Genomic DNA, 13,430 nt, shown 5'->3' with positions numbered 1-13,430 from the left:
GAATTTTGCTTGCTTTTTATTTGAATATAGCCAGTCTTCTTCAGTGTCACATGATCCTTCAGAAATCATTCTAATATGCTGAGTTGCTGTTCAAGAAACATTTCTTCTTCTTCTTCTTCTTCTTTTTATAATAATAATAATAATAATAATAATAATAATAATAATAATAATAATAATTATTATTATTATTATTATCAGTATTTATAACAGTTGAGTACATTTTCTCAGGATTCTTTGATTAATTAAAAGATCCAAAGATCAACATTTATCTGAAATAAAAAGCTTTTGTAACATTATACATTATACATACATTATACCATTAAAATGATAGAAATTAATACTTTTATTTAGCAAGGATGCTTTAAATTGATCAAAAGTGACCATAAAGACATTTATAATGTTACAAAAGATTTCTATTTCAGATAAATGCTGTTATTCTGAACTTTCTATTCATCAAAGAAACAGCAGCAAATCAGAATATTAGAATGATTAATTAGAATGACCAATGATGCTAATAATTCAGCATTTTAAAATATATTCCAATAGAAAACGTTTCATTCATATTTCAGAATTTTGCTGTTTTTGCTGTACCTTGGATCAAATAAATGGAGGCTTGGTGAGAGGAAGAGACTTTAAACATAAAAAAAAAAAACGTTAAAAATCTCACTGTTCAAAACCTTTTGACTTGTAGTGTGCTGTATATCATTTAAACAAAATATGTTCTGAAACTGTTAAAAAATAAAAAATGTTAATAGTGAAATCAAAATGTTTGACTTAGGTGGTAAAACTATTTTGATATATTTTAAAATAGTCCTCTTTTGTGTGATGCTGCAATTTTCTACTAAAATCAATCAAACTAAATCAATAAAACTGATTTAATAGCTAACAGTTAAAACAATTTGTGTAAACACCAAGAAAATGTGAGGTTATTTAGGCCCCATTTTGTAGAAAGCGTCCACAGTTTGTTTATTTATTGTTTGTTTGTTTGTTTGTATGTAATATCGAAATCAACATGAGTTGCATGCAAAATATAGAACGTGGATAAATCTTTTGTATAATCAGTTATGTATTTTGATTTGGTTTATACCGATTCAAAAGGTTATGTCACAATAATTGATTGTCGTATTATTTAAATTGTTAAATACAGTCGAGAAGGTCAAGACCTCTGCTCTTTGACCTCTGAACCACAGGTGGGGGATGGAACATTTACTCGACATGTGACATTTTTCAAGCTAGATTCATTTATCGTAATATGCCTCAGAAACACGCTATCGTCGTGCCCTTAATTCTTCACACCAACATGCACCTTGTTCGTGGAACATCTACTAAATTGTAAGTATAAAAATAATACGTTCAATTCAATTATCTAACTTTTTAAAAATCTTAATCAGCACAATGCATCAAAATCCACGAGGTTTATAATATCTCGTATGATGCAGTGAGGACACTGCTTATTCAAACAGCATCAGTCCGCGCTCGTCAGCAGCTATGATGAGAAATGTGTGTTATGCGCGCACACACCCAGGCGCAGGCTGAGCATCACACGCACGCGCGCGCGCGCACACACACTTGCACTGCTGTGAGATTATCAGAGCGCTCGGCAGCAGAGAGAGAAAGAGGGAGACGCGGAGGAGAGCAGCAGCCCCACCGATCCTCAAGCGAGAGAGAGAGGCAGCGTCTGGAGCAAGAGCTGGGCGGGGAAATAACTGCGGTACTGAAGAAATACTTCATTGCCGAACTGCAGCAATTTGTCGGCATCGCAACTTCGTCCGTGTAAAGCAAAATGTCATCGTCGGGAAAAGACAACAGCTCCCAGCATGCGAATTACGTGGGACCGTATCGCCTGGAAAAGACGCTTGGCAAAGGACAGACAGGTTTGTCCTTTTGTGTGCTTGAGATCAGGGATGATGACACGCGCCTATCACTGCTGCTCAATACACTTGCGCGATGACTAAATATGAATATGCGTGTGTGTGTGTGTGTTTGCGTGTGCTGACATGTCATTGTGTAGAGAGATCTTCCTCAGATTAAGGACCTTAGCCTACTTTTCTGACCATCCGGTGAGATCCTATCAGTTGCAGAATGCTTTTCGGGTGGAACAAGTTTGTATTTTCGTCCTATAATTGGAACTTGGTCTTCGCAAATGACAGTTTGGCTTTGCGGCTCCGCTTTGCTTTTGGCTAATGCCGTTAATCCCGATTTGTCAGACAACGGGATGTGGTTGCACTCGCAGGTCCCACTGCTGAATCCATTTGCCTTGTACAAGAGCTAGATTTGAATGTTTGACATCAGGGTACAGGTGGCCCACAAATACTGCTACTGATGATGGGACAGTTTTGCTGCATCCGTAGTGCACCATGTGTTCAGCCTGATTCCCTCTGCAGTCCGGTGGTGCTGAAATACAGTGCTGAAGTTTGAGATAGCCTATAAGGGAAGCCAGTCTTGCTGTAGTTTTGCTGCAGGCCACTGAAAGGCTGTTGGCTGATTTTAGATGATGTAGTAATCAATACCATAATCATTACGGTTTATTTGACCACACAATGAAAGACAGAATGGTTATTCCTATGTTCATGTCGGCTTATAGCTGAGAATGGCTGTATGACATGGGAGTGTGGGAGAAGTATCGATCTGGCGGCAATTTTTTTGTGCTCAATGTTCTGTGGCCGGTGGCTTCTTCTGGTGTGGCTTTGGTAGAGAACAGTTATTGAGTCAATATTGCTGGCCAGACATATCCAAGTCAAGTGCCTGCAGCTGTTATGCAACACATGAACTGCAACTGTTAAAGTAAAGATTGACTGTGTTTTGAAGAACATGGAGGCCAGAGTTGGTACTCAGATCTTCATGTTTTCATGTTACCTGTTAAATGTAACAAGTAAGGCTGGACTCTATACAGTCATAACGTATGCATATATATGAATTGTTGACAATTTATGATTATTAGCTCATGAAATTGTAATTTCAGTGTTGTGGCTTTCAGTTTGTGTCTGTTAGCTCTGAAGCCATTTATATAGTGTCCTAAACCTGTTTAAATTTGCATTCAACATCTAAAATTTGCTGTGTCTACCTGTGTCCGTACTACAGTATATGCACAACAATACATTGATATTTAAATATGCAGTGTTATGAAATAGTAGGCAAATAATACGTGACTCTGGACCACAAAACCAGTCATTAACGTAAATTTTTTGAAATTAAGATTTATACATAATCTGAAAGCTTAATAAATAAGTTTTCATACATTGATGTATGGTTTAGGATAGGACAATATTTGGCTGAGATACAACAATTTGAAAATCTGGAATCTGAAGTCTGGAATTAGAGTTGACCAAATTAAGTTCTTAGCAATGCATATTACTAATCAAAAATTACATTTTGATATATTTATGGTATTAAATTTGCAAAATATTTTAACGGAACATGATCTGTGCTTAATGTCCTAATGATTTTTGGCATAAAAGAAAAATCGATAATTTTGACCCATTCAATGTATTTTTGGCTATTGCTAGAATTATACCTGTGGTACTTAAGACTGGTTTTGTGGTCCAGGGTCACATATGTGGATGCTGAGCTGCATCTGCTGAGATTCTGAATTGTAGACGGTTTGCCATCCCATAAGTCCATGGTAGCTGAGGAGCCATCAGATTCGAAAAATTGAGAAGTGTGGGTCTGGTGGATCTTTGCAATTGTTATAGATACCTGGAAAGTTGCTACTTGTGTTTAACTTCTACTTAACCTGAGTAATGATTATTGAGTAATGACTATTGGTGTTAGTATGTTACAGGTCACAAGTGATAGCCAACATGGTGGACGTTCTAAATCTAGAAATGTAGCTTATGCATTCTATAGACCTGCACACTTGAAGATCATGCGTCATCAACGGTTGAGACCTACGTTCAATACGTTAATTCAGTACATACTCTGACAGAGATTCTTTCTTGTGAGAAAATGGGTCAAAAATATTGATGACTCACCTTGCACTCATGGTAGTCTCTATATTTTCGTCCAATAAGAATCTCCCTGACCACCTGCTTCTGCCTAGCAACAGCTGTTAGAAGATCACGGTTCATGGCTGTGATAGAAACTAAAAGGTTTTGGCTATTCAAAAAATACTCAGACAATCAACCCCTCAATATGTCTTGCCCCAACTTCCTATTTCAATAGAAAAATACAGTGTCACAGGAAAATAGACAGCAATCATCAAGTCATTTCATGGGGTCTTAAAAGGATGGTTCACCCAGAAATGACAGTTCTGTCATTATTTACTCACCTTCATGTCATTTCAGAACTGTATGACTTTCTTTCTGACATTGAACACAAAAGAAGATACAGTATTTTTAAAAAAATGTCTCGGTGTAAAATGAAAGTCACCAGTGAGGTTACTAACACTTGAAAAGTTGTTTAGGATGACATAAGGGTCATGAGAATCAGCCGAATTATGGACAGTTAACCAAACAATATGCAACCAGTGCTAGCAATGTGTTTATATGACGTGATGACTGTAAATACATGCATTTGCTTGTTGTTCAACAGAAGAGACGGCACACACCGTTCATTTGCGAATAGAACGTTCTGTCGGCAATTAAACTATTGGCACCACTTCTTAAAATAAATCCTTGTGTAGTCCGCGGTTAGAAGAGCGGGCTGCTTCTGACTGGTTAGCGGAGGGTATTCCTGCTCGTTCTGCTGCCGTTGGCATGGCTGCTGAGAGAATGCTGCACAATAAACGCCGCTTCCCAGTGCTGCCGCTGCAGAGGAGAGCCCATATGTCATGAGAGAGACTCACACAGAGAAAGAGGAGCTTGGGGGGAGGGGTAGGGATAGATGGGAAGGGGGGTGGGTTTGGGGATGAGGGAGAGAGAGAGAGAGAGAGAGAGAGTCCTCAGAGCTAAAGCGGGACCCCCATGGGAAACAGTAAAAAGGACGCTCTAGTTTAATTTACCCCCTCCCTCACCTCCCCAAATCAAAACTGATGTACGTGCCTGTATTTTTGCCTTCCCTGTTTCTTTGTGATGCTTCAGCCATCGCACGTAGCATCCTCGCTGCTTGAGTCAGTAGAAAGTAGGCAGAAGAAGATTACAGGAGATCACTGGCTGAGACAGATTGGACTGTGGTAGTGGTTGCTGAAAAACAATAACGTTGCAACAGTGAGAGTCACGGAGTTGCTTTTGTATTTTGTCCGCTAATTCGTTCTGTTCGTATTCCCGCTACTCTACTTTGTACCCTCCTCTTCACCTTCTCTCACTCTGTCAGGTTGTCCCGAAGGAGGCCCGTTAATGAAGCGGCGAAGTACCTGAATCACGCACACTGTCACGGGCAGGAACGGAGCCCTCTCGCTGGGTCAGGGTTAGATGGCTTGTATGGGCAGGCTCCATGCAGAGTGGTGTTAGAGCCCCAGGCCTCCACCACACTTCCAGCATGGACACGGAGATAATCAAGCTATATATACACACTACCTCAGGGCCAGCGAGTGTCCGTTACTGCAGAGGCGCTGGTGCAAGGCGGATATGAAGAGCTGCCGGCAGAACCACATAAAGTATGGTCATTTTGCTGCAGTGCACGTAGGGTTCATTTCAATCCAAGGTAGTGCTTCCTCGTATAAGACACCATTGCTCCTCTTTGCCAGAATGCAGTAGAGAAAAACATATACACATTTTGCATATACAGTGACAGTTAACCTAATTCTTAAAGAGATAGTTCACCTTAAAATGAAAATTCTGTCATTAATTACTCACCCTCATGTCGTTCCAAACCCATAAGACCTTTGTTCATCTTCGGAGCACAAATTAAGATATTTTTTGCTAAAATCCGAGAGCTTTCTTACCCTGCATAGGCAGCGATGCAAGGCCCAGAAAGGTAGGTAAGGGATGTCGTTAAAATAGTCCATGTGACATCAGTAGTACAACCCTATTTTTAAGCTAGGAGAAAACAAAAATAACAAGTTTATTCAACAATTTCTTCTCTTTTGTGACGGTCTTCGATGCACAAGTGTGGTCTGCTGGCATTCTGTTTTAGAACGTCCATCTCTTAGTTCATTGTCTGTAAATTCTGGTATAAATAAATAAGGCTGGGCAAAAAATGCAAGTCATCCTTTCTGTCAAAAGCTTCAGATGTGCTTACAAAGACTGTTTTGTGTACAGAATGCATCTTCTTCTGCTTGTAGCTTCATAACATTACAGTTGAACCGCTGATGTCACATGGACTATTTTAACAATGTCCTTACTACCTTTCTGGGCCTTGAACATGGTACCATTGCTGTCTATGCAAGGTCAGAAAGCTCTTGGATTTCATCAAAAATCTAGATGATAGATTGCTAGATGATATCCTCTGCGTGGTTTTGTGCAGCTTGTCAATGAACTACAGCTCTGTGTATTAAACGCTGCTCTATCTGAAAGCACACATGTGATGGAGATTTACTAGTTGCATTTGTCTTTAAATGCTAATGAGCTCTGCTCACCCGCCCCTCTCTGCCGTGGGATGACGAGCAGACTGTAAACTTTAGCCGCCTTTAGCCGCAAAACTTTTAAGCATTTACGTAGATCGCCGGGCGCATTTTCTTCAAAAACGAAAGTAACATTAATCCTCTGCGTCTTCAACGAGTTAGATGTCAGGAGTAAATGACGGCTGCTATGTTCGTTATTACATCCAAAAACATAACACTTCAATCACGCAATCTGAGACTTCTTGTCTTCCCCTGCACTGGAGTCGACACAATGGTGGACCGTTCACATCTTACTCAGGGCGGGTCTAAGGTAAGACAGCCGTGTCAGTCAACTTTTGTGGAAACGGTTTTGGTCTGTGTGACGCCAAGCTGAGAATGGCTTAATTTGAAAAAGGGGATATTATATATATTCACACAAGATATATTAAATAATGTTTTTAATAAATAATGTTTTTGTCCATACAATAATAATCTGTAGGGTCCAAAATAACATTGTTCCCCATTAAGTTTCAGTGTACGGATTCCTGGAAGGAACTCATATATGTTTGGAATGATGCATGGGTGCGTAATCATTTCTGGGTGATCTGTCACTTTAAATACAGTGGCCTGTAATATCAAAATGGACCTGTATTATCTAATTGGTTTATTTGATGAATGCAGTGAAGTTATTGTTTAAAATAATATAGTTAAGGGGAAAATTAAATTACACTCTAAGAAACAACATCTTCATCACCACAAAGACTGTTTTGTGTTTTAGCCTGAAAAGCCTGTTTGAAATGTCAGCTGTTGACTGTCTTGCTGGGCTGACTTTGTGAACAATTTGTCTAGAGGTCGACCGATATTGGTTTTTACCGATACCGATAGCTAGGTTGGACCACACTGGCCGATACCGATTAATTAACCGATAGTTTTTGAAAATGGATATTGAAGGGCAACTAAAATAGTGCTCTACGATTTAAAAAAATAAATACTAAACCATACTTTGTAAATGAATAAAAATATTAATATTAATTATAAATTGATCATTAAAGTTATTTCATAGTTCATTAATGTTAACAAAATGAACTTCGAAATTTAACAATATATCAGTAAATGTTGAAATTAACACTTCAACAAGGAACAACACTTCTATTCTACAGCTTTCATCAATCTTAGTTGATGTTACAAATGGGCTCATTGTAAAGGGGTGGGAATCTTTAAATTTTAACATTTTTTTATTATATAAGCAGGCTACTTTTTAAAACAATTACTTATTTAAAATTAGTGTTCTTTAAGTGTCGGCAAGTTTACAGAAATAGTTATTGTTTTTTTCTTTTTCGTTTGATTATTACTGATGAGATCAGACAGTGGCTGCTTTAACAGGCTGCATTCAAACGAATGCAGATCTATTTCGATGTATCAGATATTTTGTCCTGCTCTGAAAACATAACTGACTGTGTGTACATCAGTTTCGTATAAAAGTATTTGAAAATCCAAGTGCATTTAACCGCATCTGCAATCAAGCTTTTTAGGACGAACAAACACAAAGAGCAATTGAAAGTCTGTCAGTGCATCTACTGCATTACAAACGGCAGAAATGAAGGCACATGTAAAGTCAAAAACTGCGATTGATAGCTCACACGGTCAAACAATACACACTTATTAGCTCACTGTGGAAATTCTGTGCAATGAAGCCAGCCGCGTTTCTGGCGCGCACGCGTGCCATATGCGGGAAAAACACACGCTCATTGAAGAGAGGATTGAGGTGCGTCTGAGAATCTATTTTTCACCCACCCTTAATGAAACCGAACAAAAGTGCAGCGCTGTGTTGCGCGGACAACTTGCAGGTATCACACACACACAGGACGCGTTGTATAGTTCAAGCATAAATCTAAAACAGTTTATTTAATCACCAAACGGGCAAATGTTTACTTCAAGAATGATCAAAAAGCGGCAAAGGTTAGTTTAAACATGAAACGGAAAGAGAAAGTGCGATCTATATTGCAGCCATTTCAGAAACAATTTCTTTTCTGTTTTACATTTATGTTTAAATATGATTTGTTTTTGTTTTGTTTCAGTTTAATATGTTAATTACGAAAGAAGTTTGTGTAATTTGTAAATGTCATAAAGGACGTGGTATGAATTGGACGGCAATACGCCAAGAGAATTGGAGAGGGTCAGACACAATTTTTGACCACTTCGTACGTTTTTATTTGTGGAAAATCCCTTCTTTAACGAATTTCGTTTTGTATTATTTTTATCTTAATTTTTAATAGATATTTTTGTTGATCAGTTATTAAAATCAAATAGGAACAGGAAAATGGCATTGTGAAATAAAGTGCGTAACAAGATGCAAACTCACCATGCTTCAACGGCCTGAAGAAAAGGCTAAAACATAAATTATAGCTCTATATTAAGCATACAGACTTAATTAGAGCTACAGAAATACAAATAGTTTGCTTAAATGCACAATACTTAATTTTCCAGCCCAGGGTCAAGTCTTTATGAACGATGTAGGACAGATGTGTAATGTAAAACTAAGGCGCGCTGTGACTGATTTTGTCGGCTGAATGAACACAGTTTGCTTTCTCATGTCTTTAAATCTGCAACTTTGCTGGCTAAAAATATGAACAGCTGGATATAAATCAATACAAATATATGGTAACAATCCTGGCATTAAACATTGGTCTGGGGCTTAACCTCTCATACTCTATGACAGCAGAGCGTGAGCCGCTTCAGCAAAGAATGCAACCCGGAAAAACCATCGGCAAGGATTTTTGCGATAACCGATAGTTCGGCCAATCAACTATCGGTGCCGATTAATCGGCAAAACCGATACATCGGTCGACCTCTAAATTTGTCAGTGTGTTTCTGTCTGAGGGGGTTGCAGTCTCCCAGACATATTCCAGCCTTCAGTTGGCTCTCATTTAGTAAGTGCCGGATAGCAGTGGTTGGTTGTCATGGCTGCGCCCCCTTCCCACAAGCCTTTTCTCACAATGGCCATGCTTTCCATCTTAGAGATCAGAGGCAGACAGCAACAGTCCTCGTAGCCCTTCTTTCCCACCCTTGATTTATGTAGATTACATTCAGTCTGTTTTTGCTGTAAAATGTACACAGAAGAATCTATGGAGGAATACGTAGTCTTTGTGTCATATGCAAGAAATTAATAATGCAGAAAAATGTTGCAGGAATGTGCACTGGAATGATTGGTAAAGCAGAGCTGATTCCACCCATGGGCTCTTATGTGGGGTTGCTAGTTATATTTAGTGCTTGAATGAACTGCCAACATTCTGTCCCTTGTTGACTAGCATTATATAAATATATTGTATATTTAGTGGTTTATTGGACATTCTTGTCACTCTTCGTTAACTTTCTTTCCTTTATCATGAACCTGAGGATCATTTTAGATAGCTTCCATGCTTTCCCTGTGAGTGTTTGTGGCCAAACATTTTCACAGTGTGAAAACAGAAATATAAGCATAGGGTCAGCCATTGCTTTCAAGGCAGAACAGATAGGCTAAACTCCTAATTTAACATTATACACCAATTAATAGTAACTTGGGTAGGACTTAACCCTTGTATTTTGGGTATGATTGTTATGGTTGGGGTCTAATTGCCACTAACAGAGTGTTTTCAAGACACACCTTCAATCGTCCATTGGCGGCACTGAACATAAACAGTGCCACTGAACCGAAGGAAACTCTTATATCTTGCTGATTATTGCTGCTGAGAATAATCAGTTATTGTCATGTTTTGGGCTGTATTAATCAGTCGGACTGGGAAGAACATTTGGAGTACTACAGACTGCCAAAAGTTGTAACAAATCAAGGAGAAGAGTGCAAAAAACTGTCTGAGGAACAAGAGGCGTTTGTGGTTTACCAGGATTTCCAGGGCAAGAATCTTGACATTTATTTTCGTTCTTATTTCCAGTCAGGTAGGTGAAATATCAGGCTAATATCTTAATTAATACTTCTTGTATGTGTCTCTACCACCTATTCAATTTAGTTTCTCAAAATATTACGCCCTTTCCTGCTTACTAAGTCCTTCTCTATATGATTTAGCAGCTTCCAGACGTTTTTCTTTGTGGTTTAGACAGCGTAAATTAGCAGAACAACATATTTAGTAGTACATTCACCATGCAATCCATGCCAGTATGGCTGCGCATCCAGGCAACTGAACAAAATGTGACAAAAACGTCCATTCGGTACAATTCAATTCACTTACTCTGGAAAACAAACTGTAAATATTAAAACTGTAAACCGTTTTTGTCATTTGTTTTAAAACAAGTTTAACATTCTAAAATCAAAAGAAAGAAGCGTTAAAGCTCTTCTCAAGATGATCGCAATGCCAAGATCATAGAGTCAGTGCTGTGAGCTGAACATACATGGACCGATAAAAATGTGTGCCTTCAATGCCGTTTCTTTGGATAAATGAACCTAAATGAAAAAACAGTCACAAATTTTCAAGAAAAACATTACAGGTTGACCAGTATTTCCATCAACTCAAAAATTAAAATAGGTGAAATTGACCCGCAACATAATGAAATCGCATGACAAGCGTTTTTTTCTTTCCTGTGTTGATGTATTTCCTATTGAATTACATAGTTAATAGTCTGTGGCAGGTGGTGTTGGGGGAGGGGCATTCACTTTTTAAAGAGATCTTGATTGGACAAAAAATCTGCGTAATGCAGGATGAGTCAACAATGTGATTTCCAGAATAGAAAGACTATAAACTTTAAATGTGTAGCTAATAGCTTGTGACCTCAAAGATATGGATCCAAATTTAGATTTCATGGTATTAATAACTAGATTTTATTGTCTGAGCCTGGTCTCTAAATATCTTGGAAGTTTCTCTTCTATTTTGGTGGTTATTTGTGCTGACAGAAATTAAGTTTCATTTATTCTGCTCACATTGTCTGTGGTATGGTGCTGTACATTGCATTGTTTAGTTTTGGTGGTCCCCTCCCCCTTTCCTCACTGCAGAAAATTGCTCCCTAGTGCCTGATGCAGCTGTGAAGCCTTTTATCAGAGAAACACAGCAGAGACCCTTAACTCCTGGTGTTGTCCCTTCCATGTTCCTCTCTCTATCTCCGTCACACCATCCCTGTCAGCAGCGTCTTCTAGCTTTGCGGCCTTACCGTGAATGCTGTGTCTGGTATCTGCTCTTTACACAACCTATGAAGGCTTTAGCTGGAAGGTACTGACAGTCCCAAGGATGGAGTCACAGGACCTATTTGGACAGTTCTGATGTGACTTGATTTGTAACTTGCCTTGTGAAGAAGCACCTGATCAGAAATGGGACAGCCAGGAGCAATAATTATACAAATGTGACCCTGGACCAAAAAACCAGTCTTAATTAGCATGGGTATATTTGTAGCAGTAGCCAAAAATGCATTGTGTGGGTCAAAATTATTGATATTTCTTTTATGCCAAAAATCATTAGGATAGTAAGTAAAGATCATGTCCCATGAAGATATTTTGTAAACTTCCTACCATAAATATATCAAAACTTATAATATGCATTGCTAAGAACTTAATTTGGACAACTTTAAAGGTGATTTTATTTAGATTTTTTGCACCCTCAGGTTCCAGATTGTCAAATAGTTGTATCTCAGCCAAATATTGTTCTATCCTAACAAACCATACATCACTGGAAAGCTTATTTATACACCAGCTTTCAAATTATGTGTAAATCTCAATTTAAAAAAAAAATTACTGGTTTTGTGATCTAGAGTCTCAAATTGCAATCTTACTGTCAATTGTCATTTATATAGGCTAAGTCTCCTGAAACGCTACCAGTACATCTGCAGTGACACAGGAGTCCAAACAGTGGGCAACTGCTCAACAGATGGACTAATTCTGGGTTTAATTAGGCTAGACATTTAGCCTGTAGCTTGTGCTTTTGTGCCTATGTGCAAGTTGAAGTCAAAACAGAGACTGCAAGCACAGATTAATGGGAATACACTGATAGTACATGAACGGGAAGAAAAAGGAGAGAGAAGCAGTGAAATAAGTGAAAGGTGCAGAAATAGATGGGGAGGGCAAGAGAGAGTTTGAGTGGAATAGATTGTAGAGAACTTGAAAGAGAGGGGAGATAAACATACAGTGTACAAGAGGGAGAGAGAAAGGGTTTAAAGGAATAGTTCACCCTCAGGAAAAATCTGTCAGCATTTGCTCACCCTCATGTCCTTCCAAACTCTTTTGATATTCTGTCTTGAGTAAAACAAGCAAGCAAAATAGTGTGATGGACCTGGTCACTGTTTTTCCTGGCTCTAAGAGGTAACTTCACCCAAAAATAAAGAAATGTCATCATTTATTCACCCTCATGATGAAAACGTACATGTGGGAACTTTTACGCAAGATGCAAAATACCTACCGTTATGTACATTTCGTGACACATTCGATGTGAAATCTCCACTAAGTGGTGCTTAAAGAGTGTTCTTTTGTTTTCTCCTGGAACAGATGAACGTACATATGGTACGTTTTATGTGATGTTGGTTTTGAACGCTTCACCACAGTTCTGACTTAAAATGGTGCTATAACTCGTGACGTACCATCTGCAGTACACCTAAACCTACCTGATAATATGAACAAAACTGACTAAAAATGCAATTGCAAGCATACCGTTTTAACTTATTCTTCGATCTCTCAGAGTCATGTTTTTCACAGGATTCGTACCCAAGGATTTTGTATCCCAAGTCCAAATCCGTGCCGGCTGAGCTACCGAGCAAGCTTGTTACGTCCTGAAAGCAAAAGTGCTAACTGTGTTACTGCCTCTAGTGGTCATTTCTGTTAGAAACTGCATTATGTACTTATTGGTACGTAGTTTGCGTCTGGTGAAGAAGTTCCCAGAGGTTCATTTTCTTAATGAGATCAGGTAGTCCAAACCTGTAAGACTTTGTTCATCTTTGAACTGGCAATGAAGATATTTTTAATGAACCCCGATTGATATCTGTCTCTCCATTGAAAGTCTATGCAACCAAACATTTGAATTGTAGTGTTTTAAGACTTATC

General features: G+C 38.5%; 1 protein-coding gene across 7 annotated transcripts in view; it reads left to right on the top strand.

Annotated features, from left to right (window-relative positions):
- The first annotated feature begins 1,595 nt into the window (after positions 1–1,595).
- Positions 1,596–13,430, top strand: part of brsk2b (BR serine/threonine kinase 2b) — a 174,069-nt gene continuing 162,234 nt past the window's right edge. For all 7 annotated transcript variants that reach the window (XM_073835925.1, XM_073835928.1, XM_073835924.1 and 4 more), the window contains exon 1: positions 1,596–1,874. In XM_073835925.1, coding sequence (XP_073692026.1) covers positions 1,784–1,874 — 91 coding nt within the window. In that variant the 5' untranslated portion in view covers positions 1,596–1,783. The remainder of the gene's footprint in view (positions 1,875–13,430) is intronic.

Source organism: Garra rufa, chromosome 3 (assembly GCF_049309525.1).
Source record: "Garra rufa chromosome 3, GarRuf1.0, whole genome shotgun sequence".
In the NCBI taxonomy this organism is placed as follows: domain Eukaryota; kingdom Metazoa; phylum Chordata; class Actinopteri; order Cypriniformes; family Cyprinidae; genus Garra; species Garra rufa.
Note: the sequence above shows the minus strand (reverse complement) of the source record. Positions and strands in the feature narration are given on the sequence as shown.